Source organism: Erythrolamprus reginae, chromosome 1 (genome assembly GCF_031021105.1).
Source record: "Erythrolamprus reginae isolate rEryReg1 chromosome 1, rEryReg1.hap1, whole genome shotgun sequence".
Classification (NCBI taxonomy): domain Eukaryota; kingdom Metazoa; phylum Chordata; class Lepidosauria; order Squamata; family Dipsadidae; genus Erythrolamprus; species Erythrolamprus reginae.
The window spans coordinates 214,964,579-214,982,504 of NC_091950.1; the positions used below are offsets into that span (position 1 = coordinate 214,964,579).

The window sequence follows — 17,926 nt, forward strand, 5'->3', positions numbered from 1 at the left end:
CAGTACAATTATAACACAATACTCACAGATGGTAGGTTTCCCAGATTTACATAAAATAGTGTATTTCATTATTAATATTAAAGAAGACAGACTTTATATTGCCATAGTGATCATCAGCTACTGTATATAATAAGAAATAGCGATTTTAAAAAAAAACCCGAAGCCCTAACAATACCGAAATCTAAGATCCCAAAGAAAAGCTGTGCATATTCAAATGCTGAGAATTTCCTGCAAGGTCAAGTCAATTTTGGGCAAATGTTGAGATTATTTGCTCCAGGCTGCAATAATACTGCCGACTATTAATTAACAGTAGAGAGTTAATCTTCGGGTATCTTTTTGCTGAACAGTAATAGTCGTCTGAAATCTTGCAGCTCCTCTCGTCTTGTATTTGATCGGCAGCCACAGATTTTAATAAACTTCCTCTCTTAATGACTCTGCCGTTATATTTTAGGAAGAGAGGGGGACAGAGGGGGAAATGTCAGGCCTGTCATTATAATCGTGACAGTCTTAAATGTTAGACAATGTTAGTTAAATGTACTGAGAGGTTAGATGACTCTTTCGCTTGGGAGGAACTTCGGCCTTTTCCACGTTTATTGCCAGGCTTTGTGAAGCTGTTCACAGGCGACAAGAGAGTCCTTACCTCACCAGAATCCTCCTCCCTCCGGGAGAGCAGAGAGATCTCAACGCCTGGGTGGCCAGCACCTTGCGGGCGGACGCGGCCATGTTGCTTTTAATTGCTTCCTTGAAGCAAGTACGGTAGTGTGCTCGAAGTCCTGGAGTCCCGTAAACCAGCCAAAAGAGCCCCCAAACGGACAAGCGACTCTTTGCAGCTTTTACGGATGGGCGGAGAGATGGAGTTGAAAAAAGGGACAATTTCTCGGGAAACAATGCGCGGAATGCCGCGCCAACTCTTCACTTCTGTAGCTCAACCAGTTCTCGGGGCGGGGTGGGTGGGGGGATTCCGTCTAGCATAAATAAGAGATGAGTAATACTGCTACGGAGAGTAAAGCGCTTTGGTAGCGCGTTGCTCATTGTTGCTCTTCCCACTCTAAAACCCAGTTTGCTCAATATACAGTGCAGCGTTGCAACTGGGGTGTGGGAAAGAAATACTGTACTTCAGCAATTCACCGTGAAAGCTGTCTTCATCGGAAGGCGGGAATAATTGCATTGGCACTGGATCTCATAGCGCTCCTCAGACTCTTGATCCAGGTTCTGCAATTGCAAGGTAAGATGCCCTCAAAGGTCCAGAAGCCATAGCCTTGAGAAGAACTATCTATCATTCTGATAGAGGCTGCACTTTTATTGCAGTCCATAGAAATACGTGTGAATTCCCCGGCACAAGCCTACATGTCAAACTTTTGACATCTCTTAAATGGAAAAATCCAGAATAAAAAAAGAAATGCTTGTGCACAGCACTAATCAAAATTCTTGCCATGAGTAAGGAGGTGGTATAGAGTTCCCTGAGGTTTAATTTGCACAGAAAATTTATTGTAAAAAAAAGTTATGGAAATAATGCAAATCAAAGCCTTCTTGTGATAAGTGGTCATTTAGTTATAGCCAGAGTAAAAATGATATTGTCATAAATTGGCCCAGTATATCCATTTATTGTTAGTCAGGTGCTGAGTCTAGGGAAGTTGCACCAAGCGCAAGTCAATTGAGCTGGGACTGGAGAACCAAAACAAGACAACTTGAGCAGCAATTTAATACATTTTTCGGCAGATGGGCCTCCTTTGACATTGAACTTGTTTTGTTGTATTTCCAGTCTCAGGCTGGGAATACCATCAAAATAAGAAGCAAGTAGACTCGATGCTTGCCCTACGAATGACCAGTCGTTAGAAGGTTTAACTTTCAGAGTCATGATTAAGAGGTGCAATTATTAGCCACTGACTGTGTGCACATATTGGAATAAACTAACCCAGCATTGTGGTCCACAGCCCATACTTCGTGATTTAGCTGTCTGTGTAACCCATTTCTCCATTAGCTTGATTTCTTCAGCCACCATCACTTACACTTGATTTGGAACAGTTTACAAGGATTAAAACAGAAGACTAACAATTTAAAACAACATAAAAATGACCTGGTTGAGAGGAAAGGGGGGAAGAAACATGATAATTAATAACACTGGTGAACAATTTGTAACACAATTTCTGTTGAGTTTGATTTTTGAGCACTTTGCAGTTAATTAGGCCTGCTGGTTTCAAAACTGTAGTTAGCTTTCTTCTACCACATCAAGTTTTTTCTCTTCACCTTATATATATAACATAGTTAATTAGGCAACATCAAATTGCATTCTTTACATAGCCATCTTGCTAATTTCCTGGAAAATCTTGGTGCAGTCAGTGATGAGCAGAGTGAGCGATTTCACCAAGATTTGAACGTCATGGACGCCCGGTATCAAGGTAGAGGGGATGTACATATGATAGTTGATTATTGTTGGAGCATCAAGTGAAAATGTCTACAGATTAAACATTCCAGAAAAAGTTATAAGTGACATTTTTTACCTTAGTATGTAATTACCATTTGATAAAAAAAACCAATTATTTGTATGAACACAATTTAACTTGCAGTAACTATTATAGCCTCTGTATGAATAAAATTATTCTTTGTAAACTGTATATTTGGTAAGTTTTTACTTTCCTTTTCTTTATATGCACAATTTGGATGACTTTTGAGTAAGGTGACCAGACGTCTTGACTTCAGTGGGACAGACCTGCTTTTGAATGATTTTTCCTGCATCCCGCGGCGATTTTGGAGTTGGTTCCCCGCCCCCCCAGTCCCGAAGCCTGGCAAAGTTTGCAAAACGTTTGGAGCCAAACACGCGCACAGCCCTTCCAGCAAGGTGCTGAGCTTCCGCCCTTCGGCTTCGGAGGCGGTCTCTCCCACAGCTGCAGAGCCCTGCCTGGCTGGAGCTTCCCTGACGGTGGCGGCCCGGCAGTGGGCATCCCTGCTGCCTAACCTCCGTCCCAGCCCAGCCAGCAGGCCAGTGCCAGCCCCGCACCCTTGCCCAGTGCAGCGCCAGCATGTACAGCATCCGGCAACATGTCCAGTCGCCACCGTTGGTGTCTCCCACTCGCAGCCACTTGTAGCCTCCCGCTCGTAGCCAACCACCCCGCCACTGCTCCATAGCTACTGCCCAGTGCACACTCCTACTTTGACTCCTGCTTGGCGCTGCCGCCTTCGCTGCCCGGACCGCTGTCCTGCGCCCGCCAGAGCTGCCCGGCCCCACTGCCCCTGCAGGCCCACCTCAGGCCCGAACCCTTCCTGCCACCCGAGAGCTGAGAGGGAGGGAAGGAGGGAGAAAAAAAGAGATGAGGAAGGAAGAGAGAGGAAGGGATGAAGAGAGTAAGAAAGAGGGTGGGAGAGAGAGAAATATTTTTTTTTGCAAAAAAATGTTGCAAAAATTTTTTTAGCGCCCCCCCCCCCCCCCCCCCCAGGGTGTTCCTCTTTCCTAATCTTTAAATCTGGTCACTTTACTTTTGAGGGTATCCTATAGTTAGTGGACGTGAGAGACAAAAACTCTGGTTATTTTTGGATCCTGAGACCAAAAGTTAGTTGAAAATAAGTTATAGATTTAAGACAATGAAATTGCTGCTCCCCAGTGTAATCATCACATAAATTCCAGATCGGATCCATTAACAAGAATCAAGTTTTTGATTGAGTGTTATTAAATCAATCACTTCGGTTCATATAATACACTGAGCCATAAACTAATCCTGACTAGTAGGGTGTGAGCAAAGGGGGACAAGTTACAACATGATGCATGAAACATCATTTTGATGTTATGGCTTCTAGCTGGGTTTGCAGTATTAGGCAACCATATTTTAGTCTGGTATATTATTTACACCAGAATTCCCCAACTTTCTGGCCTTACGGACCGGGGGGGAGGGGAGAGAAAAGGAGATGGCATGTGCTGCTCCATTTGCATGAGCGCCTTCCACACACACCTGCTACTCATGCAAATGAAGCATGGATGCACACACCCACTACTCGTGCAAATGGGGAATGCTCACCCGCCATTTCTACAGCCCAGTTGCAAACACCTCATGACTCACTAGTTGGGCACAGCCCAGAGATTGAAAACCCCTATGCCAATAAAAGGAGAATATTTGTAGCTCTAGGTTGAAATGAGGATTCCTTTATGCTCTTTGCAGATGTTGCAGAGCATTGATGATGTTACTTACCTTGGGTATTGAAATGTCTGCAAGAAACAACTAGGCTCAGAGAGTATCAAGGACCCCCTCAGGTTGACTACACTCTTTCAGAAGCTGTTTTGTCTAATGGTTAAGACACCAGGCTTCAAACCAGGAAACAGTGAGTTGTAGTTCCACCTTAGGAATGGAAACTGATTGGGTGACTTTGGACCAGTCACTCAGCCCATGTTGTCAGGATCAGTTGGTGAATTTCTGTCACAACCAATCAAAAAAACCTCCTACACAAAATGGACCCTGCACTTGTAGCAAAACACTAAGAAAAAATAAATAAAAATAAATGTTGCCTAAACATCCAGTGGCTTGCTCAACAAAGGATTAAAGCAAATTATGATCTGTATCTTTTTCTCAGAATGCTTAGTAAGCTTAAACGTATTTAATTTGTTGTACCAGCCCAGGCGGGGTGATTAGTTCATTAGTAATTACTAATTCTAATTACTTCAATACATTCAGGATCATGTAGACATAAGTGTGTTGAATACGTGCTGCCTCTGATTTTTTTAGTGTAAACAAATGGACCACCAGATGGCAGTGAAGGAATACATATCTCTGTATAAATTATTGAATATTGAAGCCTAAGACATTTGCTCCAAAGGCAAAAATGTGGCGCGGGGGAGGGAGGACAGAGACAGAGAGAGACAGACATAGCACTTTAGAACATCTTTTGCACCTCTTAGTTTCTGTCTAAAATTATGTTTAACCTAAAATGACATAACATACTGAATCATAAACTGTACTTTAGCTAAGCATGTTGTAGGAACCCATGCCTAATGCTTAACGTATGTCAGTGTGCCATAAATCCAGTCAAGTAGATCAATACCTTTTTCATTTTTGTTACTCTTTACATTTTTCTTAATTTGTATTCATTTCTTATTTTTGTATTTTTACATTTCAATACGTTTTGTGTGTGTGTGTGTGTGTGTGGAAGAGAAAGAGAGGTAAGAATCTTGCTTTGATCATCTTTCATCTAAAGGGCTGAGGGCTGTTCAGGAAGATCTGCACTGATGTGGATAAACAAACCTAAGAAATTGTTATATTATTAAAATGCTCACTACTCAATACGATATTTTTGGAAAAAAATGGGGTACCAGTTTGATGGAAATAGGCAATTATTTTTAAGCACACATTTTAATATCTTTATTAATGAACTATTGTTTAACAACAAAAGAGGATAACCCATATTCAAAGCTTATCTGCAATACAGTAATACCTCATGATACGAACTTAATTGGTGCAAGGAGGATGTTCGTAAGTCGAAAGGTTCGTAAGACGAAACATTGTTTCCCATAGGAAACAATGTAAAGTCAATTAATCCGTACAACCAAAAAACCCCCCGCAAAAAAACGGCGTTCGGTGACTGCTGGGAAGCCGCGCGGCTGTTTTAAAAGGTCACAGCCGGCCTGGGGGGCTTCCCAGCACCCCCCCGAACCTGGAAGTTCGGCAAAAGTTCGGGGTTCGGGGGGGTGCTGGGAAGCCCCCCAGGCCGGCTGTGACCTTTTAAAACAGCCGTGCGGCTTCCCAGCTGTCTCCCGAAGCCGAACGCCAAAGCCGAACTTCCGCGTTCGGCTTCGGGAGACAGCTGGGAAGCTGCACGGCTGTTTTAAAAGGTCACAGCCGGCCTGGGGGGCTTCCCAGCAACCTCCCGAACTGAACCCGGGGTTCAGAAAATTTTTGCCTCTTCTTACGAACGTTTTTCGAGTTACAAACCGGCCTTCGGGAGGCTTCTGGGAAGCCCCGCCGCCCGTCTGTCACCTTTTAAAACAGCCGCGCGGCTTCCCAGCAGTCTCCGAACGCCGGTTCGTAACTCGAAAAAAGTTCGTAAGAAGAGGCAAAAATTTTCTGAACCCCGGGTTCGTATCACGAGTTGTTCGTAAGACGAGGGGTTCGTATCTTGAGGTACCACTGTATCTTGTATTTTGCTGCAATTCTGCAAAATGAACCCCATCATTCCCTCCTTCCCTCTCTCTCTTTCTCTGAGGTTTTCTTGGAACCTTCATCTTTTCCATTTTGCTAATGCAACTATTTATTGGTTGATTTAGTGTTATTTATTCAAATCCCATCTTTCACAAATAACTTAAGGCAGGTAATACAGTATATCTTCCTCCTATTTTTTCCACAACAACCTTGAGTAGTGGGTGGACTGAAAGTAAATGATTGCCCCATGGTCACTCAGCTGGCTTTCATGATTAAAGTGGAACTAGAACTTACCATCTCCCAGTTTAGCATCTAAAACCCCATTGGCAGCAGTACATCAGAAGTGGGTTCCTTTTGGTTTCAACCGGTTTGCCCAAATCAGTAGCGACCTGCTGGTGATATCACGATGACATCACAGAACTGATTTGGTCAGTGCTGGTCCATGTCAGGCACCCGGAGGCCCCACAGAAGCCAAGAGGCAGGCCCAAAAGGCAGTTGAGGTTTCCCTGTCCACAGGCCAACCCCCCAGAGGCTGCCCTTCAGCCTATTTTGATGGGTCCAGGGTAGATTTCCCTCCCCAGCTGTTAGCCTTACATTCCAGGTCCAAACCGTGGGGCTTGCAGTGATCTGCTCACCACAGTTGCCCATAAAAGTAAGGCCTACACTTGGCCAAAGGTGGCAGGATGGCAGGGGAAGCCAGTTAGCAGAGGAGTGATGCGTGTGGCTCATCCCTGTGTGAAGTAATGGGCAGCCAAAAGTTTTACTGCCACTCTGTGGGTGTGGCTTACTTTGTGGGTGTGGCTTGATGGTCATGTGGCTGGGTAGGACTGGCTTGCCGGTCATGTGACCAGGCGGGAGTGACTTGAACAATCATCATCGATCAAGGGAGCTGTTAAGTCCTCGACTTACAACCTGTCTCTTTCTGGGGTGACAATTTGCTTCACGTTTCCCGCGCTCTCCTTCCTGGGTCGCCCCCTGCCTCAGGCTGGGTAGCTAGGTGAATGGATGCTGATCAGCTGTTTAGAAAAGAGGGGAGAGGAAATGGGCCCCCTGCCACTCCTGCTGGTGCTGGTTTCCCTGCCGCTTTCCCAGGAGGAGGAAGAGGGATAGTCAGCAGGAGCTGGGCACACAGCTTCATTTCCGCTGGTGGAACTGTGTTCTACCCCGTTCTGCCTGCTGCCCACCCCTGCCTATGTGCCCTGGCTGCTGGCAGCCACAGCATGTGAGGCCCAGCAGCTGCAGAGTGTCTGGGTGGGAGGCAAGATGCTCCCGCCTGGGGGGGGGGCAGCAGCAGTGGCTCGCCTCCCTCTCTGCCATCAGCCATTGGAGAAAGGGAAGAGTAGGCGGGGATCAGGGGTTATGGCCAGCTGGGAAAACTGAACTGCTGCCTAGCCCAGAGCATTGAAAAGCGGCTGAGCTTGCTCTGTCTACCTCCCCCGAGATGGCTCTTCAGCCTAGTGCAGGGGTAGGCAAAGTTGGCTCTTCTATGACTTGTGGGCTTGAACTCCCAGAATTCCCAAGACAATCATGCTATCTCAGGAATTCTGGGAGTTGAAGTCCACATGTCTTAGAAGAGCCAACTTTGCCTACCCCTAGGCTAGTGCTCTCGTAAGGGTTTGTTATCTGCACTTCATGTCTCCTGCTCTGTGCTGCGTGCTATTGTTCAGTGCACCCCTCCCCCTACTCTTCAGAGAGGGGCAGCATACAAATCCAATCAATCAATCAATCAATCAATCAATACTACCTGCGGCAAAAAAAGCACATTCCCTGGGGTCATGTGCCCCCTCTGGCATTGCCCTGCACCCCCCAGGAGGGCCCACCCCACTATTTGAGAAGGGAGACAACATATGTTCATAGATTGACTGTTCAGTCTGCAGGACTATTCCCCAAAGAATCAAATCTCCTATCACCAATATTAATCCCTTTTTTTCCTAGGGAAGTCTGGGAATTCAGTGAAGGGCTACCAAAATTTTTACTACCGCACTGTGGGTGTGGCTTATGCAGGACGCCCTACATTTTCTTTCAACATCTTTCAGTGCAAATTGGATACTCTGGGGTGGAGCTCCATTCTCGCTACCCCACTGCGCTCCTCCCCGTCCGGGCAGTAGCCCACCCCAGTCTGGGATACTATTTTTCCTGTCACAGGGATGTTGGTTTGTCTCCTTTTTATAAATGATTGATGATTGCTCTTTTATAGCTGTCTGCATATTTTCTTCCAGGGGGAGGCTATGAAAGCAATTGTTCAGTTCTAGAGGAGCTTCAATGGCTAGGGCAGATGGTAGGGGCTTTGCTCTTGGTTGTTGTTTTCTTCTAAAAGTGGCATATTTCCAACAGTCTTGCTTAGTAGTGGGTTCTGAATTAGTTTGCTACCAGTTCGCAGCCATACTCACATGCCTGTGCGACACTTCTATGCATGCACAGAAGCATTCTGGGCAGGTGGGTGGAGCCTCCCGCTGCCACTACTGGTTCTAAGAAGTGGTCTGAACTGGAGCAACCCACCACTGGTCTTGCTCTTTAGATTTATATACGGAGTTATTTTTGCTGTTTAATTTGCTCCCTATTGTGTTTAATTTTGGTGTACAGTGATCCCCCGTTTATTGCGTCCCCAACCATTGCGAACAGGGTACTTCGCTATTTTTCAACCCGGAAGTCAAAAATGCCATCTACGCATGCGTGCCGGGCACGCATGCGTAGATGGCAGCGGCTTCCCTGGGTCTTCCCCCTCTTGCTGGCGTCAGCGAGGAGTTTCCCCACCGCCCACGCAAACTCCTCGCTGCCGCCCGCCCTTCGCCCGCCCACGCCGTTCATTCTCGCCGGTTTTGAGCTGAATCCGGAAGCGAATTCGCTTCCGGATTCAGCTCAAAACCGCCGATAGCAAGCGGCAAGGAACGGCTTGTCTCGGCGCTTTCGAGCTGACAGCTCGAAAGCGCCGAGAGAAGCCGTTCCTTGCCGCTTGCTATCGGCGGTTTTGAGCTGAATCCGGAAGCGAATTCGCTTCCGGATTCAGCTCAAAACCGGCGATACCAAGCGGCAAGGAACGGCTTCTCTCGGCGCTTTCGAGCTCACAGCTCGAAAGCGCCGAGACAAGCCGTTCCTTGCCGCTTGCTATCGGCGGTTTTGAGCTGAATCCGGAAGCGAATTCGCTTCCGGATTCAGCTCAAAAGCGCCGAGAGCCAGCGCCCCCGGACCCCCAACCCGGGTTTGGGGGGCTGCTAGGAAGCCCTCCATGCCGGCGGCAAACAGCCGCCCCGCCCCCGATCTTCGGCTCCTCGCTAGCGCTGTGGGAGTAAAAACACCGTCTGCACATGCGCAGACGGTGTTTTTACTTCCGCATCGCTACTTCGCGAAAACCCGCTCGTTGCGGGGGCTCCTGGAACGGAACCCTCGCAACGAGCGGGGGATCACTGTATTCTTCTTGTTTAGCTTGGGATTTCTCACTTTGTTCAATGAGTTTCAGAATGGCTAGAGTTGCTTCTAGACCTTTTACCTTTTCTTCTAGTAATTTATATTATTTACATTTAATACATATATAATTTGGGTCATCTGTGGCATAACCTCATACAATAGGACATATTTTGCAAGTCACTATAATGTCAGTTTGTATGTCCATGAGTTGTTTGTTAAAAAATTAAACAATTCTAAAAAAATAATTTTTCCTGTTGTAAAGTGTTAGTTTACAATAGTTTTTAAAGTTCTTGACCCTTTGTTCTCGGTCTTCAAAAATTTATCACTATTTTCCTTGTTTTAAGTGTGTTTCCTTTTTCATTTTTAAAAATATTTTTTCTCTTAGATCAAGAATTTTAAAAAAATTCCAAAGAATGAAAATAAGTAAATTGTTTTTTCAAATGTTTAGTTTGAAAAAAAATTAAATAACTGAAAAATTGAAAAGAATTTTATAAAATATTAAACACTGAAAAAGAATTTAAAATTGAAAATGGAATTTGAAATTTAAAAAATAAAAGTTGAAAAAAGATTTAAAAATTTAAATTTAAAAGAATCAGAAAAAAAGATTTTTTAAAAAATTTCAGAAATTAAAAAAAGTTTTGGCCATTTATGAAGCGTTAGACACTTCTTTATGTTGGAAATCTCAGGCTTTTTTCTGGGTGATGCTTAGCTCTTAACCCTCTACACTACGGATGTCAAGCTCGCTGCATCACATTGCCATCATGTGGTGTTTTGTGATGTTTTCCCTCATTTTCAGAGCTGGTGAACGTGGTCTATGTGTGATGCATCCGACCTATGGGCTGCCAATTTGACACCCGCACTCTATACCCTGCTCTGAAGGTTTATCCCTTTCGTCTCTGTCCTCCCTGCCTTCTTGTCCTGCAGTTGCCTACAATGTTCCCTCTAATTTTTTCTCGGTGTGGGCAGAAAAGTATAGTGTCTCAGCGGCAGTCCCCTTGGGACTGGGCGGCATAGATAAATAAATAAATAAATAAGAAAAAAAAACTTCTTTTTTATTAAAAGAAATTAATAATTTTTAAAAAACCAAAATCCATTACTATTAAAACTAAAACAACCAGCAAAACCAAAAACATAACTATTAATAAAAACAGGTGAGGGCTGGGGGTTTTTTTCTCTGTTATTATTTAAGTGCTTTTACCATATGCTTTAAATCAAGAATCACTTCTCTCTCTGTTTCTCTCTCTTTCCTGTCATTCTCTGCCTCAATCATTTTCTCATTTCTCTTTTTTCTCCCCTTCCTTCCACTCTTCTCTCTCTTGCTTTCTCTGTCTCTCTCTCTCTCTTACTTTCTTCCTCTCTCTCTCTCATTCTCTTCCTTCCTCTCTCATCTCTCTCTCTTTCTTGCTCTCTCTCACACTCTCTCTCTTCCTTCCTCTCTTCTCTCTCTTTCTTTCTCTCTCTTTCTCTCTCCCCCTCTTGCTCTCTCTCTCTTTTTCTCACTTTCTCTCTCTTGTTTTCTCTCTCTCTTGCTTTCTCTCTCACACACACTCTTTCTCTCTTGTTCTCTCTCTCTCTTGCTATCTCTCTTTCTCTCCCCCCCTCTCTTTCTCACTTTCTCTCTATCTTGCTCTGTCTGTTGCTCTCACTCTCTCTCGTTCTCTCTCTGTTCTTCTCAGAGTGGAGACCAGTGAAGGTGATTTCCACTGTGAGAACACCTCTCCTGCAGCCCCCTCGCTGACAGCCCGGGACGAAAGCGCTCTCGGCGAAGGGACTGCGAGAGGGGCAGGGTGGGCATTCCCAAAGAGCTTGGAGCGTCTAGCGGCCAGGTGAGGACGAGAAGCCGCAGCCGCCACCGCCGCTGAGAGAGGAGCCACGCCCCAAGGCGGGAAGTGGAGGAGGAGAAAGAGAGGCAGATTGGGTGGGCGGGCGGGGGGCAGCGGCGAGAAGCCAGGGGCGCAAGGGGGCCAGAGGCGCTGGGGGGGCGGCTGCGGCTCCTTGCACGCCCTTGGAAAAGGGTGCATGGGGGGTGTTTTGGGGTGTGCGCGCGTGCACTCGCGCAGCTTAAAGGGTACAGTGGTTGCGTAGCCACTACTGGGGTTTCCAGACATGATGTGCTGATCTTAGTTGCTGCTCAGCTGCTCCCCCATGCTGCTCTCTTCCACTGCTGGGAGCACTCCAGCCTGCTGTCATACATAGCTTTGCACTGCTGCTGCTCAGTTGGTCTGCCATGCTGTTCTTAACTGTTGCTGGTCCACCACACTGCTCTCAGTTGCTGCTCTGGACACTCTGCTCCTCTGCCAATTAGCTCTGCACAGCTGCTGCTCAGGGTCCACCATGCTACTCAGAGCTGCTATCACTTAGCTCTGTTTCACCTCTGCTCATTGGCCTCCATTTGCATCTCACCACCTCTGCTCAGCTGCCAATTTATTGCTAACTCATTGCCAATTTCAGTGTTTTTCCTCTTATCTTGAATCAGACGGCAGTAGCAGTATCTTCCCTTCCCTTTTTTTGTATCAGCACACTATGCAATGTTAAATAGGGATACAAGGAGGGTCGAACGGCTGTTTCACAGGGGTCGCCTAAGACCATGGGAAGAGACAAATTTCCCATGGTGTTAGGAACTAAAGCTTCCATTCTGTCGCCTTGGAACATATTTTTACAATCCGACCAATCAGGTGTTTACATTGTGGGTGTCCCTCTGACCTTCCTGCCAATCAGCTTCAAGATCTATTGGGAGAATTGGCGCTAGACTTATGGTTGGGGGTCACCACAACAGGATGAACTGTATTAAGGGGTCGCGGCATTAGAAAGGTTGAGAACCACTGGACTAAGCCTTCCCATATTTTATCAAATTTCATGGTTGGGTTCAGGCAATCAGCCTTGTTTGTAGAAGGAGCAAGCCCAAAGTGTTCTGAAGCTAAGAAAAAAAAAGTTTCTTTTTTATTTCAAGCAAGCTTGAGAAGGTTTGCCTTTTCTTCCATTCACAGAGTATCTAAATTGTTGTCAGGCTGTCTGAGAAAAAGACAGATGCAAAGATGAATCCGTATCTATTTGCCCACCTGCCAGAGTTATAAATAGGAGCAGGGGTGGACTCCTTATGGCAGAGAGAGACATGGAAACCAAACTCCTGTCCAGTCTCTAGTGACTCACATATAAGGATTATCATCCTTTCTCAAACTCCCTTTGCACCTGCCAGCACTTGAGTTATTGCCATTTCATACAGAGATATTAAATAAGACTGGTGGAGAACAAATTGATTATTGACTAGGGAATTAAGGCAGTTTTATTATGTATCCACTGAAGGAAAGAAGCATTATTTCTGAGATCATGTGAACACCAATAATTATGTAGTCCTATTTAATTATTCTATGAATTAGACTTGCACAGATCTGCATAAGCTTTTTTGAAACCCTACCCTCCATGTCCATTACCTTATGTTCTCCAGTCCCTCACTATCCGTGCCTTTTCTGTTCTAATTTCATCATTTGTCTTTTGATAATTGTTTATTTCTATTCAATGAGGCTTTTCACAACCCTTATTGCCAAGAGCATTCTGGAAGAATATGGTGTTATCTGAAAGAGCAGGCGGCCGCCATCAGCAAGAAGGCCTTAGCATAGTTTCATCTTATATGACCGTTGTATCCATTCCTAGATCAGAGGGGCTGCTTATGGTTACTTATGTTCTAGTGATCTCCCATTTGGAGTATTGCAATGCACTGTACATAGACGTGTCCTTGAAAACCACCTAGATATTGCAACCGATTCGGAATGTAGTGGCAAGACTATTATTGACACATCTTGGTAACATTACTGCTTTGCAAGCTAGACTGGCCACTGCCTCCCTACAGACTTCCAAAACCAAATCAAGGGTACTATATATCTTGAAAATGTATACACCTACAATAAAGCATTTTGTGGCATAAGACCATGGGAATTGTTTCCAGGGTCAGTTACCTCCAGTTTCTACACAACACATGAAGTTGATTGTAGATTTGTGTGATGTGTAATCTCAGCCTTTATTTCTCTTTGTTTTACTGTACATGGAACAAAGAAATATGATGAAAAGACCATTTTGTTGGAGGGAGAAGGAAAAATGATTATTTACTGGCATCTACTTAAGTGTATAATTTAAAATATCCACACAAATGCAATTCATAAATTCATATTGCTGCATATTTGAACAAGTGCATATATAGTTACTAGATTTTACAGCAATCTCAAATAGCAGCATAATCTCTCCCTTCTTTCACAATGATGTGTTACGACATCTGCTCATGCCATAAGCACTAATGGTAACACCTAAGAGTCTTTAGTTTTGCCTACTTACTGAATCTAGCAGAGCACTTTGTGAATGACACATCGTTATGTTAAAATACAACAGACATATATATGCACAGGAGCAGCTTTTTGAAAATAAGTAGTGGCTCAATTGTAAATTCTGTTTCATCAACCAATTATGAATTTTAAAGTGGACTTCATGATCACCTATTTTATGATGTGCAGTTTAGCTTAGAAACCCCCAGTGGCTTGGTAAAACTGTTAAAATTTGTCATTCAAAATACTTTTGTATATACTGCCAGTTTTTCTGTTTTTTTCAATCTTACTGTTTCTGATTTTTTGTAATTCTCATTGGTAAGAATAATTTTCTGTGTTTATTGTACTTTCCCCTCCCATTTTTGTGAATCTCACAGACACATGCTTATTCTAAAAAGAAAACTTAATTGCGGTTCTTCAGTTGACGGCCACCTGCCCCTTCCATGATGACTGAAGATTACAGGCAGATCATACTTCAGAAGCATTCTTGGATGAGAATTCAATGTTTCTAAATGGGAAATTGAAACCATCGTACTATAATATTTTTTTTTGCAGAAATCCCATTTTGATTCACATTCATCAAACTATTCAAGGTAATTTTTCTCATAAAACTTTATTGTATGGAATAAAATGTAGAGAAAATAAATTAAGACTTCAATTATGTTTTAATTGGGATTTACAGAACTGAAAATTTCCAGCCATACACTGACCACAGGGATTTATTATTAGATTTCCCCTCCCAAAAGAATGCATGCTGCCTTCATGGCAGACAATATGGAAAAAAGATTATTGGGCTTGACAGTTGGCGGTGAAGTCTTTCGCAGTTGCCTTGGCAAGTGTTTAATTGGTCGAGTGTAACAACTTTGGGATTCAGCAGGTTTTCTTGCTGATGATTTCAAAAGGGAAGGTCGAGAGGCATAAATTATAGTCCATTTAAGTTCCAGGGTGACATTACTGAATGGAACAATGGTTTCCTAGATACACAGATTTCAAGTGCCTGATGATCTTGCTCTGTTAAAAAGCAAAAATGAGTTATAATCTTAATTATAGGCAGGGCAAAGACAGAATTTGTATTTTTAACAGTAACAAAATAACTGTGTTTTCACTGCTCTAATACTTTGTATAACTCTTTTAAAGGTAGGAACTGAGGCTGATAACAACTTATTCAAGGCCATTTATAATAAGGTTGGAATCACCAAGGTGTCCATGAAGGAAAGAAATGTGTAATGGATTAAAGCTGTAGTGTTTGTATCATAAGAAGTTATTTACAATACATTATATATTGCCTGGCAGCCATTCTTTCAGGAATAGAGGAGATGGTTTTCTGCTGCAAGAACAACTTCTATTGTTTTCTTTCCTTGAACCCCCCAGTTTTCATAAAAATATGGTAACCGCTGCCTGTGCTTAACTTCCCTCCCCACCTTATCCTTTGTTTTGTGTTATCTCTCTCAGACTATAAGCCTGAGGAAAAGATTGTCTTGATCCTTGTTGACTTGTCAGCCACTGTGAAAGCATTCTTGGCTAAAGAATAGAGTGAAAAGAGTACTAGAGACTGAATATAAGCTACTTTACCTCATCTTGATTTTAGTGAGAGATTTAAGAACTGCTATCAATGGAATGTCACCTTGGCCACCTTGTGACCTGTTCATTTACCTGTTGCATTTCTGTTACACTTTTCCTTCCAAAATCATCACCTTATCCAAGAACAGAATGCTTTAAAAAGGGTCTTACCAAATTATGTGTCTTGAAAAATCCATTTAGATAGACATGATGTGCCTCACAAATGCTGTAGAATAATACAGAATTAGTATACCATTAGAGAAGTCTCTGTGATAAAAATGGGCATGAATTGACTATTCTGCTCTTCTGGGTTTGCATTTTTCTCAATGTTCCCCCCACTCATTAGGAATTCTGTGCTGAGATTCTGTGGGATGTGTTTGGGTTGTTATATCACTTTCTTTAATATATAATAGCAAACTTTGGAGAGCCTCCTTGTCTCCCTCCTGTGCATGAATAAAATTGCTGTCGTTGCTTTATTATCTATGAGAAAACTAACAGAATTAGATGAATCAGAATAATCTGAACTAACAACACTCACTCCATTAATAATGATTTTAGAATAATAAAACTATCCAGATAAAAAAGATGTGATCATCCCCATTATCAAATTGTATGACGGTATATGAAACTTAGTGTTTGGTACATTTTTAATCTAGGAAAAAAAGCTAGGACAATCATAGCCATGTGTCCAGGAATCTGAATGCTCTTATAGTTGTATAGAGATGCCAGCAAAAGAATTACCAGTGTACTGAGTACTTTATTCACGTAGGTTCTAGTCAACTCCATTCATTGTCCAATATCATCTCAGTCACTGAAAACGTTTGATGCATTTGTCCAAATCAGTTGTCCTTTCTTTACATTTTTTCTCCTTCCAATAATCTGAGCTGTCTCCATAGACATGTTTTACTTTCAGAAGCTACCTGCATGGTGTTTTCCCTTGATCATTGTCTTCTAGCTGAAAGGAAGATGTTTCTCAAGATTTTTCCCTATGATCCCAGCAAACACATGACTGGTATGATACTGACAGGATGTTTGGCAATGTACCATGTGAGGAAATCATGCAAATGTAGGGAGGTGTTGCACAAGGTAGAGTCCTCAACACAAAGTAAGATAGTATGCTAATCTTTTCAAGTAAATCTAGAAGTTTTGTACTGAGTCTGACTCACTGCCATTTTTCTCCCACTTTAACATCTTCTCACTTCCTTGTTATCTCTGTTGTGGTCTCTAATTTTTACCTCAGTAAAAAACCTGTTTGTCCAAGTTTGCCTGAAGAGTGAATGTAATCATAACACCCTGTCTTTAGTGCATATTCAGAGGACTATATAACAAAATAAATAATTCAAATTTTGAGGAATTTGATTTGCAATCATTAAAATCAACTGTAAAATAATGGTCAGAACTGAATGTAATGTAATGTGTATGTTACACACTGATACAATTGAATTACTACAGTTGCCAATATATAAAAGCAGTTAAAGGCAGCATACTATTTATCATAAATTGAGAACAATGAAGCAGAGGTAGGAACAAATAATGCAAAGCTAATCATAACCAAGCTTATTATTTCTTTTAAAAATAAGTACTACTGTACTTGCCAAACTCCACCTATTTTAACCAGTAAAAATAAAAGTCTACTGCGAATCTCTCTGAAGTTATGTTCTCTCTGCTTTATGTTCAACTTTTATATAAATATATATATATAATCCATCAGAGAATAAAGAAGTTTTATGTACAATTAAATGAAATGCTGTTTTGTTTTTCTGTTTTTTGTTTGTCTTTCAGTGACGTTGGCTGAATAATGTTTTATCATTGCATTTTCTTGTCTGGGTAAAAACAAATCCACTAGCAAATATGCCAGCCAAACAGGAAATGACACTGCAGTTTGTTAGAACTGCAACAGTCAAGTGTTATGAAAAACACATTTAAACTTGTTCTTCAATCTCCGACCTTCACTACTTTATGTTTACAGTTGTTTATATCTCCCTGATACAGTACACTACAGCAGAAAACAAATAAAGGGCAATTTATTAAAACAAAAAATTCTCCAAGTAAACATTATGTTGTACTTTTAACTCAGAAAATAGTACTATCTTCATGACGGAATTTAATAGGCTTTTGCTTTCCCCATACTATATACATGTTGGTAGTTTTAGGGACCCGGATAGAAAGATACTCTATTTGTCTTAGATTTTGAGAGGGATAATCTATTTTTAAAATGAACTATGAAGATATTCATAAGAAACAATAAAAAGGTCTCCATCTTCAGCTTCTCCTCAGTGTCTACCATGCAAATTATTTCCCCCTTCTCTCATTCTGTGCTAATCACAGAGTGTACATTATTTGTAGAATATTTGATCGTAATTAGTGATGAGCGAACCGAACTCACACAATTCAGGTCCGTACCAAATTTTGTGGTGTTCGGTATGCCGAACACGAACACGAAATTTTTTGAAACTTCGGGCAAAGTTCGGGGTCATGTTCAGCGTTCAGAGCTTTGACGTCACCAGCAGGTTGCTAAGAACACCA

The 17,926-nt window shown here is 42.7% G+C and overlaps 2 protein-coding genes and 1 long non-coding RNA gene across 3 annotated transcripts in view; 1 reads left to right on the forward strand and 2 right to left on the reverse strand.

Annotated features, from left to right (window-relative positions):
• The window catches only part of ACADL (acyl-CoA dehydrogenase long chain), a 43,191-nt gene extending 42,130 nt beyond the window's left edge, over window positions 1-1,061 (reverse strand). Inside the window, exon 1 of the mRNA XM_070732153.1 lies at window positions 641-1,061. Coding sequence (XP_070588254.1) covers window positions 641-723 — 83 coding nt within the window. The 5' untranslated portion in view covers window positions 724-1,061. The remainder of the gene's footprint in view (window positions 1-640) is intronic.
• On the forward strand, window positions 989-17,134 carry LOC139156498 (uncharacterized). The gene is made up of 3 exons (XR_011557325.1): window positions 989-1,225; window positions 14,218-14,433; window positions 14,978-17,134. It is a non-coding gene; the product is annotated as an uncharacterized lncRNA (long non-coding RNA).
• The window catches only part of MYL1 (myosin light chain 1), a 30,124-nt gene continuing 26,684 nt past the window's right edge, over window positions 14,487-17,926 (reverse strand). Inside the window, exons 6-7 of the mRNA XM_070732154.1 lie at window positions 15,572-15,626; window positions 14,487-14,851 (exon numbers count right to left, since the gene is read on the reverse strand). Of these exons, the coding sequence (XP_070588255.1) occupies window positions 15,598-15,626 (29 nt within the window). The 3' untranslated portion in view covers window positions 14,487-14,851; window positions 15,572-15,597. The remainder of the gene's footprint in view (window positions 14,852-15,571; window positions 15,627-17,926) is intronic.